The sequence below is a fragment of the Microplitis mediator genome, chromosome 2 (genome assembly GCF_029852145.1).
Source record: "Microplitis mediator isolate UGA2020A chromosome 2, iyMicMedi2.1, whole genome shotgun sequence".
NCBI lineage: Eukaryota > Metazoa > Arthropoda > Insecta > Hymenoptera > Braconidae > Microplitis > Microplitis mediator.
The window spans coordinates 3,186,018-3,208,056 of NC_079970.1; the positions used below are offsets into that span (position 1 = coordinate 3,186,018).

At 28.0% G+C, this 22,039-nt stretch overlaps 2 protein-coding genes across 10 annotated transcripts in view; both read left to right on the forward strand.

Moving 5' to 3' along the window:
* The window catches only part of LOC130663617 (AF4/FMR2 family member lilli), a 57,264-nt gene extending 51,920 nt beyond the window's left edge, over positions 1 to 5,344 (forward strand). For all 8 annotated transcript variants that reach the window (XM_057462934.1, XM_057462937.1, XM_057462935.1 and 5 more), the window contains one exon: positions 46 to 5,344. In XM_057462934.1, coding sequence (XP_057318917.1) covers positions 46 to 155 — 110 coding nt within the window. In that variant the 3' untranslated portion in view covers positions 156 to 5,344. The remainder of the gene's footprint in view (positions 1 to 45) is intronic.
* Positions 5,345 to 6,616: 1,272 nt separating this feature from the next.
* LOC130663626 (dentin sialophosphoprotein-like) overlaps positions 6,617 to 22,039 on the forward strand; it is a 33,126-nt gene continuing 17,703 nt past the window's right edge. The window contains exons 1-3 of one of the 2 annotated variants that reach the window (XM_057462956.1): positions 6,617 to 6,970; positions 19,512 to 19,563; positions 21,192 to 21,396. In XM_057462956.1, the coding sequence (XP_057318939.1) occupies positions 19,525 to 19,563; positions 21,192 to 21,396 (244 nt within the window). In that variant the 5' untranslated portion in view covers positions 6,617 to 6,970; positions 19,512 to 19,524. Of the gene's footprint in view, positions 6,971 to 19,511; positions 19,564 to 20,894; positions 21,397 to 22,039 lie in introns of those variants that run through there. The other variant, XM_057462955.1, reaches the window with a different exon arrangement.

Genomic DNA, 22,039 nt, shown 5'->3' on the forward strand with positions numbered 1-22,039 from the left:
CAATAAATTATGATGTTTTATTAACTCAATAATTATTATTTACAGATTTTTTCATTGAATTAGACGAAAAACTTGGTCCGCTGACATTAAGAAGTTCATTACGGGACTTGGTGCGTTACGTACAAGCTGGAATTAAGAAGTTAAGAGCTCTCTGACCCCAGTGGCAAAGTCCCAGGCCGCCCACTCCCAATTACATAACGGCACTTCCTCACAATATGGCAACATATCCTACAATGTTTACGTAGCTACCACGAGGAATAATTCGCTGCAATGGCAATAATTGATAAATATTTTTATTTTCATTATTATTATTATTTTTTTCTCACAAAAACTTCTTGGGTGGCGGCAGCGGGGACGATTACTATTCAAATTAAATAAAAATCGACCCGATTCAATGGTAACCGAGTTATCACATAAAATTACACTGATCGGCAAGTCAACTGATTTGCACTCGCCAGGATTTTTAAATTTTAATCCTCATTACAATAGACTGCGATTGGGTGTAAGTTGTAAAAAAAAAAAAGAGGAAGATAAAATATGAAGTCATTTAAATTCTTCCGTTTTTTTTCTGCTTTTGTATGAATTCGCGTAGATACAATTGTACTTGATGTGAGACTAGTGGTGCTGCGAAGAGGCCGGCATCCTTGTAAATTCTGTCGGGAGCTTCCTCTTCAGCGATTAATAAGTACGCATTAATGCGTACTCTTATAGAGACAATTAATACAATGACGTACATGGCGAACTCAATGCGCCCAGGTTTATTATATCTCTACAAGTGAATACACAGTAATAATAATAATAAATATTATCATGATAATTATGTATAAAAAAATAACTTTTAAATAATATATTATTATTATTACTGTTGTTATGAACGATAATGAACGAAGACGGGCTCGTAGTTAAAATATGAAAAACGCCACCGGAGATTTACGTTGTATACCGCTATAAAAATATTATTAATTTTTGTAGATAAGCAGCAATTATATAGTTGATTAGTATGCAATGGAAAAAAAAAAAAATGAAAAATAAAAAAAATCAATACATATTCTTTACATTAATAACAATAATAATAATAATAACGTAGTTAGTACTATGGGAATAATAATTAAAAAAAATTAGTGGTACTAGTGGTCTCAATAGGATGAGAAACGACAAGTGGATTGAATGAGTAATTAATATAAAATGAATACCAAGTATGTAGATTTAAATGTGACTGAGAGAATCGAGACAAGAAAATAAAATACGTTAAATAAAATAAATAAATAACAAGGAGTGAGTTGCTCATGTATATATTTTTGTAAATAGGTATTGTGAGTGCCGCTGCCTTGAGGAGAGAACTTCATATCCTTGACGTTTTCATACGACGGGATGAGTTCTAATCCTACACAATTTTTGCTACCACATCTTATGGATGATAATATATATTTAGTAAATATATAGATACATATATATATATATTTAATAAATATATATAAAAACATATAAATATATTATTGCTAGTGATAATTCACTCAACGTTTTTTTTTGTCATATATTTTATTGACATTCTCTCAGTCACGCGCCTCAGATTTTTTGAAAATTTCCGTTGCTTTTTAGTCACTTTTTAAAATTTAAATAAATATTATATACTAAATCTTATAAATAATAATAACAATAATAATATATATATAAATGAATAAATAAATTTTGTGATACAAATGACAAATGAATTTCGGACGATACGGAATTGGCAGGCCACGAGGCCTTGAGTTAACTATGCGTGGTCCAATTAATACAATTAATTTTTTCAATTCTATAATCCAGTGTCAATTTACACAGACAAAAGTAATAAAATAAAAAAAATAATTTAAAAAAAATTCCATATTTTCGAGATGCATTTATCATAATAATTAAAAACAGAATTATATCACATTCATGAACTCAAATTAACCGACATTCATTTGGATATTTGGATACTTTTTAATTAAAAAGTAAATAAATAAATAAGAAACAGAATCTTAAAATAAAACTATCAGATATAGTTTTTTACGCGTATCCAAAAAAATAAATAAAAAAATGATAAATATATTTGGAGATCCCAGCAGCTTTTTGATAGAATATTTCATTAAAAATAATTAAGTAACACAAAGAAAAAATTATTCGAAGCTAAGAAATTTATAAAAGATAAATACTTTTATTTATTTATTAATTAAATTTTTTATTTTAAATAATTTAAAGTCGACTAGTACCCGATACCCGATAAATTTCATTGCCAATTGTACACTTATTGACAAGAAACTTTTATTTATTATTATTATTAATAATAATAATAAACGTATTGTTATAAGACGAGGGCGTGGCTGAGACAGTGCGAGAAAGAAATCTAATTATATTGATAATTAAAAACGTTATGAGTAAATTGAACAATTTGTAAATGATATTTAATCAAGAGTAGCAGTTTTATTTTTTATTTATGAGAACACGGAGTGGAGCGATCCCCGGTAACAACAATTACGTTTTTTTGTTACTGCTGCTTGTCTTGACAAGCTTTTTACCCTACAGTGAATGTAATATATATTTATCTATATATCTATACATACTGAATATATATAAATAAATATATACATACACTTAATATTATTAATTATAATTATAATTACAATCATACAATATTATTGCTATTAATATAATTACTATATTTTATTTTATTATATTCGATTTGAATATAGACATATATTTAAATTTAAAGAAAAACATATTTTTGATCAAAGTATCATTGGAGAAAGAACAATTTCATTATTTTTTCCATTCGCTCCAATTATTAAACAAAAAAAAGAAACAAACGATTAAGTGTCTGGCTAATTTATAATCTGGTGCTCATATTATTTCGTTTTCTTCCTTTTCACTAAAAATATATATAATATTTAAAAATTTCCACTGTAAAATAAAAAACTCAACTTATAATTACAATTTATTTGTGATATATACATACATATATATAAAAAAATAATTATAATAATTTGTATCTTCGACTGTTAAAAATACCAAATATCGATTTATTAACAACAACAAAAACCAACATGCACAACTACATTTTCTATTACATTAATTAATGATAATAATAATTATTAATTACTTTGTAATTAAGTAATGTAACAATCCACCGGAAGTAAAATTTATTTTCTTTTAATTTATCAGTAGGGCCATGATTTTTGCGTTAATTTAAAAATAATTAATAATTGATGATGTCAAATTTTTTATATTACGGGAAAAATATTGATCTTATGAAAAAAGTTTTCAAACAAAATTTTTAGGAAATTTAATTTTCTAGAAAAAATGTCTCTTATAATTTTTTCTTAGGACTAATAGGAGAGCCGTAATTTCAAAATTAAGATTTTCGTAATGAACAAATTTTTGAATCATTCATTATGAATCTTAGTTTTTAAATTACGGTGAAGGTATTGGTCGTATACGAAAATCATAAGAGACATTTTTTTTGTAAAATTAAATTTCCTACAACTTTTGTTCGAAGACTTTGTTGATAAGACCAATATTTTCGCCGTAATTTCAAAATTAAGATTTTCATAATAATCAAAATTTTGAATCATTCATTATGAATCTTAATTTTTAAATTATGGAGAAAGTATTGGTCGTATACAAAAATCATAAGAGACATTTTTTTTGTAAAATTGAATTTCCTACAACTTTTGTTCGAAGACTTTGTTGATAAGACCAATATTTCCCCCGTAATATCAAAAAGACACCATTCATTCAAAAAACAAGGCAACAATCTTGTCCCTACTTATCAGTCATTTAAAAAATTTTCTTTATTAACTTACTAGTAATTATTATTATTATTTTTTTTTCCAAGCACCTGCTGCTGTAACTTTGACATATGAGAGTGAGAGAAAGTTTTTACCACACAATTAAATAAAATCAATTGACACAAACGGAGACAAAACGGGTATAAGAATTTAAAAAAAATAAATTACTAACAAATCGTTAAATTTACGCAGGTACTCGCGAATGGAGAAAATGTTATTGAGAGCACGCACAGATAAATAAATTTTAGTCAGTTATTGATTACTTTTTTTTTTTAAATTACGTATGATGGAATGTAAAGTATAGTAATAAAAAGAAAAAAAAACACAAAAAAAAGTATGTGGAAAGTAACCGCACCAAGGAGAGACCAAACTCGCATAATGAAAAATAATTACTCGACGTTTTTTTTATTATTTATTATTAATATTATCATTACTTTTATTAGTTTAATTAATTGATTATTATTCTAATTATTATAATAATGTTTATTATTAATTTTTATTATTAATTAAATCAATTATATATATATTTATTTATGTGGGGTTGGTGAGACAGCTGAGCCACCGTTCCAACGCACTAAATTGTTAAAATTAATTATATATTGTTACTTAACTAATCTTAAATCCGTTTGAAAAAAAGAAGTTATTAAAAACAATCAATTATTATTAAATCTTAATGATTTTAAAAAAACGATGTATTTAAAAATAAAGTGAAATTAAATGCCAAGAGATTTAATTGCGGCTCCATTAAATTTTTACTCATACAAAGATTCATTTTTTATATTTTATAATCTCGAGCAAATGAATCTTGCGTAATTTTTTTTTTATTATACTCAAAAAAATGGTTATTAATTTCTACGAAATTTTGTGAGCCTCGATGGCAACTTTTGTTTATAATTATTATTTATAATTAATTCAATTGATTGCATGAAAATTGAAAAAAAAAATGTCTATAATGTTTAGATTGTTATATTTTTTTTGTCGGTATTATTATAATAATTTTTCATTAATTGTATGATTTATTTTAGTAAGAGTTTATTGTTAATTTTTTTTTCGTTTCCACGTTTTATTTGTCGAGGAATTATAGCAAATAATTGTTTGAAAAAAAAAAAATCATGAATTATTATAAATTATGTAACGTAAGCTGATTACTTTTTATTACTACTATTAGTTAATTAATTAATTAATTGAAAATAATTAAACATTAAGCGTCGATGAATTGTTAATAAATGAATTTATATAGAAATTTTTTTTTTCATATTTAAATTTAAAACCATTAAAAATAATTTATTATAATAAATAAATAAAGTAAAAAAAATTGTTTTTATATTTTAAACAATTTTTTAAATTGTAATTTATATATAAATAAATAAATAAAAAAATATAAATTCTATGCTTCATGACAATATGACGACGTAAAAAAAAAAATACAAAAAGTTTACGAAATATTTTGTGAACGGAGCTTTTTATTACCTATTTTATAGAGTAATCTCAACCAAAAATATAAAACAATAATAATAATTGACTTAAAAATAAAACAAGAGAAACAATAAACAATATACATAATTGTAATTAAAAATAAAACAAAAACAATGTAAAATAAATGGCACTGTAAATGCGATTACTTATATTAGTACTGTCAATAATGCGTTTCATGGGGATGGTTCACTGCATACCGTGTACTCGATATATATATTTATATAACATTCTTTTTCTTAAATATTTTTATTTCTCCACTCGTTAATGTTTTTGTGTTCTAGGCTTACATATTATTATTATTAATTATTAATTATTATTATCATTATTTCAATTTATCTTATTGTGTATATGGTATAAATTGTAAAAACAAACGTATTTACTATATCATATTCATTTTTCGAGGCTTCATGTCCTCAAAATAATGGTATTGTTTAATAAATTAAATAACTAAATGAATCATTTGTTTACTATTCACTTTATTCATTGCTTATATTTTATTTAATCATATTTTTTAAATAACTTTAAGTATTTATAGACTAGTGTTATAAATATATAACTTAAATTAATTTATTTTAACTCAATTGTGACATCGGGGATGTTAATTTAATTACTTTAAATATTTTATACTTATAAATAATTTATCAAGTTCAATTGCCGATGGATTTTATATTTATCCCGGTATTTTTAGCGACACATCAATTACCCGATGTAAGAAAATTTAATAATCACTTACTGAGGATTAGTATAGAAGATTACGGGAGCAACTTATCAGCTGATGTTAATTATATCAAATATATATAAATAAATTTAAACAAAAATTTTTAATTTGTAATTTAATTTAAAACTCCAATTACTTTTGTAAATAAAATTATTATTTTTAATAAACAAATCACGAAAATTTATTTAAATAATTATTCATTTTTTTTGTTTAATTCAAAAAAGAATTTTTTTCAAATTTGTTTCGTTAAAAAAAAATTGCGCGCATTTTTTTTTACTTACAATTGCATTTAAATTGTTTATTTTAAAGACCAATTAGAGCCACGTGTTGCATGTTTTTGTTATGATTTAAAAATATTGAATATTTAAATATTTGGCGGTGAAATGTCAGACTGTCAGAATATTTGAATTTATTTGATTAGTGATTATAATTATCATTATTATTGAACAAATATAATTACGCGGGAGTATTTGAACAGTATAATAGTTAAATAAACAAAAGTATTTTTGTTTTAGATGAGTAATTTTTAATGGCGGGTATTGTGGTGGCGCTGCGGTAGTTTGTAAAGTAGAAAAAGAAGGAGAAAAACGGGCAGAGAGAGAGTATCGTAAAGAAATCGCAGTTGATCGCAGTTGCCTGTGGCCGCTTGTTCACGAGCTGCGTCTATTAACCGGTTTTTAAATTCAAATTGTTTATTTTCATTTACAAATACAAAGAAAATAATTTTTTATTTATTTAAAATAACATCGATATAATTATCATCTAAAAAACAAAACTGACAATGAAGATTTGTTTGAATAAAGTAACTATAAAATGAAATTCAAATAATTATTTATTTTAAAAAGTGTCGTGAGTTGTGAGTGCATTTGAATTCTTAATAGTGACAACGTGCTATTATTTTTTTTTGTGAGTAAAAAAGCATCTGGTGGCCTCCCTCATTAAATTTAAAAGCTAAACGAAAATTATATGAGTAAGTAAACAATAAATTATTGCATGTTATTGTATTTAACAGTATAAATTAAATATTTAAATCGATAAGTTTTAATAGCGTCGGTTTAATTTTTATTTTTCGTGGGTCAACAACAGCCACCTGTTGTCAAAGACACCAGAATTATTTTATGTAACTCGTTTTTTTTTTATTATCACCAAAAAAAAGTTGATCCCAAATCAATGAAAAAACTAAGAAATATTATTTTAAAATTTTTTTATAATCCTGAAGTTAGTAATGAGTGTGAACGTAACTGACAAGTGTCAATTTTAAAAGTAGGATTAAAATTTTAAAATGCGTATTTAGATAAATAAAAAATCTACGCGCATTTTTTAAAATTTATAAAATGTCTCGTGTCTGCTTCATTTCCACTCATAAGTTAGTAGACAATTAAAAATTGTCGGATTTTTTTTTCAACAAATCAACTGCAAAAAAACAAACGATTCTGAAGTTAGCAGACAATTAAAAATTTTTGGATTTTTTTTTCGAACAATTAAATTTAAAGAAAAAAAAAACTAAAAATATGCACATGTAGAAAATTTAAAAGACTACATGTACATTTTTTTTAAATATTTTTTTTTTCATAATTTATCGTTTTTTAAAAAATCCAAAAATTATTAGACGTCGGCTAATTTCAGTATCATAAAAATAAATAAAAATATACACATGTAGAAAATTAAAAAAACTGTAAGTGCAATTTTTTTTTTAAATTTATCATTTGTAACAAAATCCAAAAACTATTTGACGTCTGCTAACTTCAGATGAGTATGAATTTAGCTGTCAATTGTCAATTTAAAAATTTTTGAAATCAGTGAATTGAATGTAAATCGAATAAAATAAAAAAATGCGTATTTATAAAATTTAAAAAACAGTATATATATTTTTTTAATTTATATATTTTTAATTGTTTAATTCGTTTATTTGTAATTTACAATTTGTCTCATATCCGCTACATTCACACTCATTAACTTCAGTATCCTTTTTTTTTAAATTATTTCTTTGTTCGCGCGGTTTTTAAAATCCCGTTTAAATCGAGTTTGTTAGTCATCGACCACCCATTTAGACTAATAAATTTATCGAGTATTATAAAAATCAAGTCATCAACCTTTTGCAATCGATATAATAACAAACTATCCCCGTTTCCATGTTAGTGTAATGTGTACTATGTGACAATAGATAGATATATGTATGTATGTATACATGTATGTACATAATTACGTACGAAGTACAGTTTTAATTGTATCCATATAAGCAATGTTTTTAAATTTAAACTATTATCAACAACATATTACAGATTGTATACATTCAAATAGTTTGTTTATTATTCGCATGCGGATCAAATGAATATGAGTGATTATTTTTTTTATTGAGCAATCATCATGACAACTGAGCATAGAATTTGTCATTACAACTACTTGTCATATATATATTTAATTATATTTACATCTCCAGTAGCGTACAGTAAAAAAAATGGATTAAGTTTGAATTTTTTTGACGAGAATTATTTTTTAAATGACAGTGAAAGGACCAGGTGTCAAATTATATATTTTTTAAAGATAAAGTCAATATTTATATAAAAAAATTATTTGAAACTTCTAGTCTTATTTTTAATTAATTATATATTTAGTTGGAAATTAAATTTTTTATTAGAGTAAAATTTAAAAATTTTGAATTCTAAAATAAATGATACTAAAGTCAGCCGACGTCTAATAATTTTTTGATTTTTTTTTAAACAATAAATTATAAAAAAAAATGTTTGAAAAAATTGCACATGTAGTTTTTTAAATTTTCTGCATGTGCATTTTTTTATTTATTGTTTTTTTGTACTTAGTTTGCTGAAAAAAAAAATCCGAAAATTGCTAATTGTCTGCTAACTTCAGGATCATAAGAATAAAATTATAAAATTAAGAAATATTGTCATTACTTATTAAAATTACATATTTTTTTTGTGTAAATAATATACTTACAAAATGACATGTTGATTCTCGTGTCATTTGATAATGATATTTAAATTGAGTGAAGATAAAACTGAATAAAAAAGTTAAAAATTTGGAGTAGCTGAGGCATGATTTAATGTTACGATAAAAAGATACTCTTGATCTTACTCTTAATAAAATATATTTTTTAGTCGCATTGGATCCGTACGGTGAAATAGTCGACCTATTTTTCTAGAGTACTCGTAATAGATTTTTTAAAGCTGATGCTGATGCCTGGTACTGATTTAACAGAATCCCGTCTGGTTTTTCGAATAAAATGAAAATGATAAATAGAATAAAAAAAAAAAATCATTTTAATATACAGATTAAAAATACTCGAGGCTCCATAGGTGACAAGCAAAGCAAAGAAGCCTGAATACGTCAGTATCAAACATCAAAGATGTAAGATTGCAAGCCCAAACCGGTCTCCAGACTGGAGTACTCGACATCGGATAGATAAATAGTAACTATAATATGAAATGGATCAAAAGAGGTTTACGTCTGGTTGTATTGGTCGGTGTAGACATAACATAGACAGCAGACATGGACATTCATAGACCCCGAGATTAAACACGAGCAAGACCAAGACCAAGACCAAGACCAAGAAGACGATGACTTGACTACGAACAAGAAGAAGAAGAAGAAATAGAAGAAGGCTTATAATCTTTAAGAGTATGAATAAAGGGAAGAAGGATAAAGGCTGAGGTAGCAGGCACAGCAGGTTATACTGGCCAGTGTACGACCTTGGAAATCCGAGTTAGTTGTACCGCCTGGTTTTATACATCATCAGTATGTTCTCAACCAGTTGGATGTAAAACACTACTGCTCTATATATTTCTTAATATTTACTTAAAAATTTGTTTTTCTAAATGAGAACCACTTGGGTTTGCTCGTCCAAGTGAAAAAGGCCCATGGTAATGGACGAACTCAACTCGTCCTTACACTTCTCTTATACATTGTGTACATATATAGATATATATGGACACAGTGGATTTCTTTGAGGAAACATACACACTAATGTGTACGATGTTTCTTTCTTTCATTATCCTTTCATTCTCATACATTCAAATTACCTTTAATATTTCATATAAAAATGATAGCGACGATAGCAAAAGTAATAATTAGATAATTTATAAAAAAATTTACGAGCTTTAAGATGAATTTGAATGATTGTTAAACACGTCAGCTGTTTAGTGTAAAATTTAATAAGATTTGAATTACAATTGTGATTAATTTCGGATAGGATTTGAAGAGCGCGCGCAATGTGTGAGTTGAAGATATGAAGAAAGAAATGTATATAATTCAAAGACGGGTTTTAAAGTCTTGATATAAATGTACGGTCTATAGATGTATGTACTGAAGAGAAAAAGTTTTTCTCGAAAAATCAAGGTCCCGTGATTATCTCGAGCATGACATTAAAGAGCGCAAATGCGTTAAGAAACGTTTCTCCTCGCATGTAAACACGCATTAACCATATTCTTTAGTATTTTAATTGCTAATAAAATAGTATTAAAAAAATCTGAAATACTTTTTTAAATCATAAAATAATAATAAAAATAAAAAGTACCGTCTATTATTGTATACACGGGATACTAAAATTTATAAAAACTAAATACAATAGAGCGAGAAGTGAAGTAAAAAATATTAAATTAGTGATGGGAATTTAAAGGAAATGGGCTTTAAATTATTTTAAGATAATTATTTTAAATGGATTCAAGAGATGTTTTTATACATAAATATATATATGGACAGTAGCACATATATGTTAGCCTGAAGCGTACAAAATAACAAAATACCGGGACAAATACGATCATCACTAGTTGGAGTAAAGTTAAATGCTACGCTCTGCTTGCCCTTGACAACGCGACTCATTAACATTTTTTTCCTCTCGTTCACTCATATATTTTCACCGCTTCATATATTATATTTGTCTACTAATATGATACTATTAGTATTCAACTAATCAAAAAAAAAAAAGAATTTCTTTGCGCTAAAAATTTTCATTCATCCCTAGAAATTTTTTCTAGTCCTAAGAAAATTTATATCTTCAACCCATGATACAAAATATTTTCTGTGTGCAAACCTCCGCAACTCGTTAGTTTTTTTTGTTAATTTAAAATACGGAGTAAATATATTTTTACAAATAAATGAAGATTGTTAAGACACCGCAGGATGTAAGGGCACTGAGGAGGCCATCAGGAAATTCAATACTACCCTTATATGTATGACGGTTGAGGGAATTTATGTTATATAGTAGAAGTGTATAGATAAAATGTTATTTGATGCCTGTGTGAATTAAATAACTTAATAATTTTTTTTTATGTACTTGTTCCATCAAAGGATGTATAGTGATTTATTTTTATTATACAACATTATAATGTGTACGTGAATTCATTATTAGTATTACGTGGATTTCCGTTGCCACAAGTGAGCAAGCTGAGGCATTTAGTAACAAAGAACTCAATAACTTGATGAAAGTGCTTCGAAAGTGTTGGCTCAAGTGAGATCTTGTAAAGCCCACTGTGCACAATAGTTAAGAAATATACTTTGCTATTTAATTGAATTTTTAATTCATTTCAATTAAACTTTACACTTTCAAGTGCCACTCTCAGGAATTGAATTTTTATTACAAATTATTTAAGGAAGAGAACTAGTACCTGATCAGGGAACTAGTACTCGATTACTCCATGTATTTGTATATCTATATTTACTAAATTCTACTGAATATAGATATAGAAATACATGAGTGATCGAGTACTAGGTCTCTTACCTTACCTATTATTTTTAAAAATTATTACTGAATAAAATGGCGGCTACTCTTTTAAATCTTTGAGTGACTGTTTACTAGATAGAAGTATCACTAATTCAAATAATAGTTTACTTCTCACAAGCAATAAGTAAATATTTACTCCAAAATACGGATTTCACTCATTCGTTTTGAGAGAGTAAGTGCCCGGGTCAGGAAATAACTTGAATTTAAGTCAACTAACCCAAACTAAAGTAAAGTTTGACTTTCTTTCACTTACTTTTGTCTAATTTTATCTACTAAGTATCCATTGAAGTCAAAAAATTCAAATTTTACTTAATTTTTGCTTAATTGACTTAAATCCAAGTCAAAGAAATCAAATTTAGCAAAATAATTTCACTCATAAATAATCATACCAAAATTAATTTATTTTGGAGTCACTATTCTTTATATTAAATATTTATATGCATAATTCATTTAAATTTAGTAATAATATGATTGCACGCAAATCAATTGTCTGAAGTAGTACAATACGATTCAAATCTCTTTATGTATGAATTCAATACTGTAAGCACTTCAACAATTGCCTGAAAACAACAATACGATAACAATTTTTTTTATTATCAAACATTAAGCGACAACATTAAATGACTATAAAAAAAAAAAAAAAAAACGAGATGAAATATTTAAAAGATGAAATTTTAAATTTGTCAAAGGTCACCAAACTGGTTTTATTTTCGGTACAACAATGAAAGTATGTAACGCACATGACATTTGTAATATATAAGTGTCAGGTTAAATTCAGGGGCGTCTTATTTACGAGTACACATTTAATGTTATGCATGTGTGTAGTTCGTTAGACCGTGGAGTAACGCAGTATAACAAACATAACACAACATACATACATACATACATATATATACATATATCTATATCTATGTAATAGGGAAAAACGGGTTTACGTTTAGTAACACATTACATTCTCATTCTATGTAGAGGTGAACTGGCGTTGAATCTCTCGTAGGAGGAAGCCATGCCCGAGGCTTTCATTACCGTTGTAAGACTTGGGCCGGTATATGTTACGCAAGAACGCCAGTCGTTTTGTGTTCCTCTTCTTCATCCCATCATTTATTATCATTATTAATAATATCACAATTTTTCTGTAATTAATTAATTAATTACCTATTTATTAATTAATTAATCATCTTACTCACATCGCCCGTGCGCGACAAAAATATCACTCGATGTGTAAAAATAAAACAACAGACTTTACTGGTGTAAAGAAAATATGTGCATATAATACAATAATAAAGTTTACGGGTACAGTCTGTGGTATATCGATATGCTAAGGACGACGACCCCAAAACTCTTGCGGCCTACCAACAACGATCGATATTGTACATTAGAGGCCTTTTGCGTGCATCGACACCTACTTTCTGTTTAGTTGTCACTAGAAAAAAATTGCAAGCTATTACGATAATATTCTAGCTCATAAAATGATTAAGCTTTGAGATAAAGCTCAAATTATCTAGAAATGAGGGGAAGAATAGTATATTACACACCTAGGGAAGTAAAGTAAGAAATGTCTCAGATCACATGTAATTGTTGGCCGAGGCGAAGCCGAGGTCAACAAACATGTGATCTGAGGCTTTCTTATTTACTTCCCGAGGAGTGTATACTATTTTTCTCCTCGACGGAGGCGGAAAGCGGCAACTTCGTTTTGCACAGCGGGACGAAAGTTGACGCTTTCCGCCCGGAGGTGAGAAAAAAATTTTTTACGAAGGGTACACAGAAAAAAAAGGATTTCGCGGCACGAAAAATTTTGCAGTATGAATTCCCGAGTCAAAAAACAAATTTGGATTTAAGTCTCAAAGTTCTCAATGAGGTTTTTGAGGATCAATTTAAAATTTTAAGACTGACAACAGTATAGAAAGTTATCCTAGTTTAGTCCTCAAAGTAGTAGTTATGACCAATTTACCACTTTGAGGACCAAACTGGAATATCATGATCTGGATTAGAGCCTCAAAATACTCAAAACATACAGGAATAATTTTATCCACATTTGAACCTTCTATTCTCTCCCCTCCCTTTTCTATCTAAAATTTTTCAAAGTCCGAAGTATAACTTTTCATTCGTTGAGGGTTTTGAGATCTTAGTTATAATTTAAAATCGATAAATTATTCGCATTTAGACCTCATAATTCTCATTGAAAATTTTGAGTACTACAGTAGAGTTACTTTCTAGCCGGCAAATAAAACATCAAAGGAATTGAGGCTTTTGAGGACTAAACTAGAATTTACCTTTTGACTCGGGTTGAAAAAAAAATTTTCTTGGAGCAAGAAGTCTTTTTTTTATGTGTAATAAAACTATTTAGATAGACATAGACGAGCTGATGAGATAAGTACTTTTAGTTTATCTCTTTAAAATAATAACATAAATTGTATAGATCTTAAAGGTTATAAACCTGGATACTAGGAGAGGATGTCAGGAAGATTAAAGGAGTGAAAGAGAGTGTTTTGTGCATAGTCGAGGCGAAGCCGTTTAGCAAGAGAGACTTTACTTGAACTTGCAAGTCGTGACCGCGCGATTGGTGGGAATCCGCCCTGAGATCGACTCTCATACTCTTTACTTCTGGTGTGCTTTTAGTTTTTATATTTTTCACTCACTCCGTACCTTTATTTATTGTAATGAATAGAATCTCTTTACGGAATGTTTACTACCTTGTACACGTACAATGTACAATCGAAATGTAAACAGACAATACCGGTAATTAATTTTTTGCTATTTTCATTAACGTTAACCGTTACTTTGTAAATACCAAGGAAACAATAACAAATTATTTAACTCGTTACTGCAGTATGCCAGGGAATAGTCTATGGGTTAAAGGTTTTATGTAATTTCGTGTATAATTTCGCAAGTTATCTCATCAGGTAGGCAATCGAGCGGGTGATTAGACTCGTAGGTGGTACTGACGGTGTATTAATTATTATACCTACGGCAATTAATGGTCAATTGAACCGGCTGGCGGGTCAGGAAGTCATCGTCTGTTTCTCGTTTCGACACCAGCAAAATTCAATAATCGATTCCACCGGTTTCGCTTTTACTTAATAAATTTCCTAATTAATTGTTTCGTCATATTTCGCGCGTGTGTGTGTGTGTGTGATAATTAAAAATTTCAATTACAATTCACTTGTTCCAGACTTAATAAAATCACATATACAGAAAAAAAAAGATTTCTTGACTCAAGAAAATTTTTGTGTTCAATTCACACTGCGAAAAATTTCTCTGAACACTCTAAACATGAATAAGTGAAATAAGTGAATATTCACTAATTCTGAGTGCCAACCGAACCACTTTTTGAAATTAGTGGTTCGGTTTGCACTCGGAATTAGTGAATATTCACTTATTTTCACTCATTCATGTTTAGAGAGCAAGTAAAATTTTTTTTGGAGAGAGTAAAAATTTTTCGCGCCAAAAAATCTTTTTTTTTTTTATTACAGTAAAAAAATTGCGGAGTGAACCCATAGTAAATGTGGAGCGGGTGACTGTTCATTTATTTGATCCCATCGGAGTAAACTTTACTCCTAAGGGAAGTTTATTTTACTATCGAAATTCTGGTTCGGAGCAAAATTCATTTCGAAACGGAGTTTATTTTAATACTAAAAGTTCGAATCGGAGTGAATGCGGATTTAAATAAAATTCAAATCACTCCGAAATCACTATGCTGAAAAAACTCCATATTTACTCCGTATGCGGAGTGATTTTTTCTAAAGCTCCGGAACTCCGAGTGACGGAGTGAATTTGGATTAAAACAAAATTCTTAATCACTCCAAATTCACTAAAAATTTTTTACAGTGTATAAGTCGTTATTTATTTTTTGTTGCAAATATTTTTGTTATTTGTTGATTATGTCTTTAGCATTAATGCCGTAGGCAATTGCTCAGCACCGTTATGTACTACAGTTTCTCTCGAGCGAGTAAGTGATTTATAAATATACGCATCCAACGGTTTAAAATGTCTATTGAGACACAGTAACCGAGAGTTACCTTTTATATATATTACTTTTTTAAATTTAAAATGGCTCTATATCCAGTTGTTGTCTCTTGTGTCTGACGACATTCAATTTTTTTCCATTTCCAATACCAGAGAATGAATTTATTCGAAAGTATTACATGCTCTTGGAGGCGAAAAATTGTTGCCGATGCAAATATATTGTTTATGGAAGTATAAAATATCATCGATAAAAAAACTATACGACTAGTAGAAATAATATCTAATAAGTATAAATATGTCATAAATAATTTATGGAGTTTACGGTTGTTCGTCTAGTGGTGCTCTCGTCGTGGGAAAATAAAACTCATCATCGTCCATCAGACGTTAATTCTTACGTTTAATAAAACGTACTAACGTTATTGCGGGTTATAAATAACAGAAGCTTTACTTTTTACATCAGACACTTTATTCATTCACTTTATTACCAAGAAATGTCATTTTAAAAAAACCTATTATGGAATAAATTTATTCAACTGTTTTATTTAAATAATTAATTAATTTTTTTACCGATGTATATTTTAGTAAATTACATTTATGAATTAAAATTACACTGTTGTAATTTAAAATTCAAAATAAATTTATTTAATTAACGCGTAAGGATTTTGATGAATTGAGAGGTCACTTTACATGTTCCCGTTTACTCGAATTATTTTTCTAGTTTAATTAATACCCTTCTTTGAAGAGATTATACCTGCGCACTTTTTAAAATTTAAACCGCGCAGCATAAAAATATATCCCGACTAAATTTTTTACTCGACATAACACTCGGTCGTTTTTTTATTTATTTATTTTTTTAAAAGAGCTCATTAGCGGATTGAGATTTCTGAGATTACTCGTGTTCTTGTGACCTCATTTTGTTTTATTTATCCCCGATGCTCACAAGTCTCGGGAGTATTCATCATATCGGGACTTAATTTTCAGTTACTTATTATTCAAAAAAAATTTTTACATCAAACACTTGACCGTGTCTTTTCTGTCACTATAATTAAATAAATTTGAATACATTAAAGACAATTTAGACTGTTATCAATCGGGAGTGATTACGGATTTTATTTCAGTTCGAATTTACTCGGAGTTCAGGAGATTCAAAAGGAATCAGTCCCCGGTGTCTGTTTTTTTTTCAGCGGAATAATTACGAATTTTATTTCAATCCGACTTTACTCCGAACCAGAGTTTTCATATTAAAATATCAAAACTCCCCTTCGAAGTGAATTTTACTCCGAAGGAATTAAATAAATAAACAGACGTCTCATTCACTCCGGATTTAATCCGCGTTCACTCCGCAAATTTTTTACAGAATATTCTCATAAATCTTTGATTACTTTTGAAATAAAAAATGAAAAAAAATAAAAGTTATGAAATTGTCAATAAGTACGATGGCTGGTAAGATAAATTGCGTCCCTCGGGAATCCTTTTTACGTGATGCTTTTTCCGTCCTGCTCAACTCCCTCTGTACTCTTGTATTGCTCAGATGAACGTTAATTTGTGCATCAGTGGCAATATCGAATGACGAACTTAACTGAGTAGAGAGTCCATGGGGTCATTGCCCGTCAGTCGATTCCTATACAAGTACAAGATCTGTTTGCACGTCTGACATCGCTTTAGACAAACTTTACTTGGACATTTTCTTATTCTTCTTCTTGGTCTCAGTCTTGGTCTCTGGTGAATCCTCAGACACAGAAACAATGAAAGAAAATAAAAGAAAATGAAATATAATAAAAAAATATACGACTTCCCACTAAAGTTTTAATAAATTTTCTTTGCAATTAATATTTTTTTCTAATTAGACATTTTTTTATTATTAATTAAATTAAGTAGTTAAATATTTACTTAATTATTTAAAATAAATATTAATATATTCACTTTACGGTCAAAGATCCTCGGCAATGTGTTTAATGCGACTTGATTTCAGAATTCGTGATAACGACCTCGTGTTCTATCTGTATCCTCTTTACATACTTGTTTTATATTTTTTATTTTATTTCTTTTGTTTTCACTTTCATTTCCTCCGGATGAGTAATCGCGCAAAAAAAAAAATAAATGAAAATTTTTACGCGCCGCTCATATTATGACAAAGAAATATTTATATTAATTTTAAATTGTAATTTATTACATAAAAATATGCATCATAAATTATTTATTACTGGAATTATATTTCACAATTTTTTTTTTTAATGGTTGCAGTGTGGAAAATATTTGACGTTTGATAGAAATTTTATTATCTACAATGGATACATCAATTTTTATTTCAATAACTCCGTTGTCAATCAATCAATTTTAATTACTTTTTTAAATCCATTTTCGATCATATCAAATTTATATACATATATTTTTAGTGGTCATATATTAATGAAATTCTTATATAAAATCGCTCAGATACGAGTAGTTTAAAAAAAAATTATTAATTTTCAAAATTTTTCCAAAACTCGGATTCTCAATTTTTCTTAAAAAATTTTTTTTTTGAATAAAATCACATTTTGGGTATCAAATGAAAGCTTTTGATCGAGAGATTCTTAAATTTAATTATTTTTTAAATTATCAAAGTGCCAGTTGATTACGGAATTGAATATTAAAATAAAAAATTTGAATTGGATCAGAAAATCACGGATTTGATTTTTTATAAAAAATATTGACAAGTAAAAAAAAAATTAAATAAATTAAATAATTAATGGGTACACTCGGAATACGAGTAAGAAATTTCACTTAAAAACTTTTGAGAATTATTTTTAATTACAAAAAAAATGGTTGAGTTAATGACTAAGTGCGCGTAAAATAAATGAATAAATTTTTCTTTAAAAAATTATTTTAAATTTAGCACAAACTAGGTCAACGTTTTGTTTATTTTTCAATGGCACTTTTATTTGTTTCATATATAAATATATATATACATATGAAAGTCTTTCTCTGGCCTATTTTTTATAATCGCAAAAGCAATTCATAGCTTTGTCACACCCGCAATGTGGGAATGACGTATATATGAATAATTGTGGCAGAAATAAACACCCACACATATATATAAATACATATATGTATAGGTAGAAAACTACCGTAGAATTTTCATAGCTCTTTGCGTCAACGAGTACTGTACTCTCAGTTGTTATGCTCGTACGCGTCTTTTGTTTCTATTCTCCAGTAAAATGTTGAACATTTGTTCCTCCTGCTCTTCCTCTTCATCCTCTGCTTCCTCATATCCATATACTCTCATCAGTTCACTTCCTGTAAAAGCATCATCTATTTACGTGGGTTTATTTATACGCCATTGAGAATCAATTTGACGAGTCGGCTCTATATAAATCTTTATAAGTAGTACGTGGTTTAATGTAACAGAAATATATCACTCGCTCACTCACTCACTTACTACATTCATTATCTGTATACACTCTCAGACTTATTTCGTCACTCTATTTTCGTATAGATCTGGAGAGTTTCAAAGGAAATTAGTCCCTTGTTTTTTATACATATGTATATTCAAATGTATCCGGGTTCGAAGGGCAAATGATTATTTTTTTAATTCTTTTTTCGTCCAAGGGCTTCCGTTTTGAAAATATTATATATATATACATATATTTTTAACTTTAAAACGAGTTATAAATCATTTTCATTCACATGCTACTGCACATTAGCTACTCAACCTTTCACGCCTATTTTTTATGCTTATTAAGTACCTAAATATAATTATTAAAATATATATAAATATACTATTTATTAGGCAATAAATTAATTTTGAAATATTTTTTTTTTGTTACAGTTCGTACATGTGAATGCATATTACACATATGAAATGCCATTCTCACTGTAAGGTAATTAATTTATATATATTTATATTATATTAAATATATCACTGTCATTTGACAGCAACATTTTTTCTCATTATTAAAAATAAATTTTTAATATTTGCTGTAAAAGTACAAAAAAAATTATCTTATTCTATTCATTGTTTTTTTTTTTACGTCTAAAAATATATATATATTTTTTTCAATCTTATCGATCATATACATTCGATATTTTTTTTTTAATATTTAAATTCTTTAGATTTGATAAATTCAAAATCCATCATTTTTTTATAACAAGACTTTTTTTTTTATACCACAAAATTTTCTACAAAATTGTTAAAATTTTTTTATGTAATGTCAAAATTTTACTCAATATTTTCTATTTCGAATGGCAAAAATCATAAAATTTAAATCAAAAGCCGTTCGATAAAAATTTTTTCCTGTGATTTTAAAAAGTCAGCATAGATAAAATTTTTTTCAATTAATGTATATATTTATTTATTTATAACTAATCAACATGAGATACTGAAATTCTCGAGTTAATTAAAAGTTTCCAATTAATCACGCGACTCATAGCTTATTATTAATATTAATAATATACTCAACTCCGTGACCTAATCATCGGGGTATAGATAACGAGACTTACAAAACGACGTTATATCTGCGTCGTATCAGTATAGGCACATGTGACCTTGTGAAAATATTTTCCAAACAAAAAAATGATTACAAACGTAACCATATTCAATAACTGATAAATCAAAAAAATCAATTTAAAATTTTTTTAACCGCAGAACTTTTTTTTCATTAAATAAAAATTAATTAATACACAAAATTACAATAATTTAATTGCAAATTACAACAAACTCTAATTCAATTTTAACTCTAATAATTCAAAATTAAAAAAATTCATGATTGAAAATAATATTTGAACAATTGTTTAATCACCACATTGACCAATTAATTAACTAAAGCCATCTCGCTTCATCAACGGGTATCAAAGTACATATTTAATATATATAGTGTAGTGTAACCGAGAATTGAGGATTGAGGATGTAAAGTGATGCGTAACAGTGGAATTAAAAAGCATCATCATTATTGTCATGATTAAACCGCAAATAGAATTGAGGATTGGAAATTACATATATGTATATATTTATTTGATGCTGTAATTGTAATTTAATAGCACGAAATATAATTGAAGCAGTAAATAAAAGGCGCAGTTGCTATCCCTTCTTCGAAAAATAAATCCTTTTGTCCGCGTGCGCACACAAGAGCAAACCGTAGACGACGATCCTATCCCGCGTAGCAGTGTCAGCTGTGTGCAGTTAGCAAGGTCAGGGTCGCGTAATCGATGCCCGTCGACCTACCCTCGGCTGCTGCAGTCTCCATAGTAACCTGTCCTGGTCCACTCCGCTCTCCATACATCAACTCATCTTTTATTCCCCGGTCTCATCTAATTCCTCTTATCCATGAAAATAAATTGATAAGTAAAATCTTGAGTCGGTATTTTTGAACCCTATTGCCAATAATAAGTTACAAAAAAAATGGAAAGTAATTGGAGTGGTGAAAAAATGGGGAGCAATTGGTTGTTGACGGGCTGGTACCACAGGGTTAAAGAATCATACATTGCATTGTGGTTTTCTCGGGTGTTTCAGACTGGGAGAATGTCCAGTACCAGTGGTAACAATAGTGCTACTAGTACGACTAGTTATAGTGGAGCTAGTACACTAACTGGAGGTGTCGGAGGTGCATTAAGTCTGATGGGTTGTGTCAGAGAGGCATCACCGCCGCCTCAAAATCATCGGACGCTGGATCTCGGTGACTTGGCGATGCAGCGTCACGCGGATTTACTTCCCAAAGGTATGTGCTGTCAAAAAATTTATAATCATATTTTTAAAAATATCTACGTACGTATTAATTTGTAATCTGCTTTTTTATCTTATATAACGACTTACCCGTAAAACTATAAGCCGCGTGTTGTTATCTTGATAAATTTAGGTCACTCGAACACCTAGAAAAATTGCCAAGACAATATACATGTATATATATTTATATAAGTATAAGCAGTTAGTCACTTTCGCTTACTGAACGTATATATGTATAGATATATATGTAGAATAAAAAGTATTATTTTAGAAAAAAGATCGATGGGTTGTATAGAGGCCAGTAGAACATATTTAAATATATATAATAACACCGTGTTCAAAGATAGTGATTTAGTGGTATCATTTGTATCGTAAGATAGCAGTACAATAGATATATTCCAGTTTATAGACGAATGATTGACTAGTACGCACTCGAGTGAATTAAGGTCGAATCAAGGAGCGTGCTGATGTTTATATACGTGTATGTCATATATGTGTGTGTATGTACTCGCGTTGTTTTCTTTCTCTTTGGTTTTTGTCTGCTTAGTTCTCTTGTCAGGTCACATACTTTCACTTTACACGGTCTTATGCAATGTCAGAATACACATCTTTTAATATATATAGTCTTTTTCTAATTT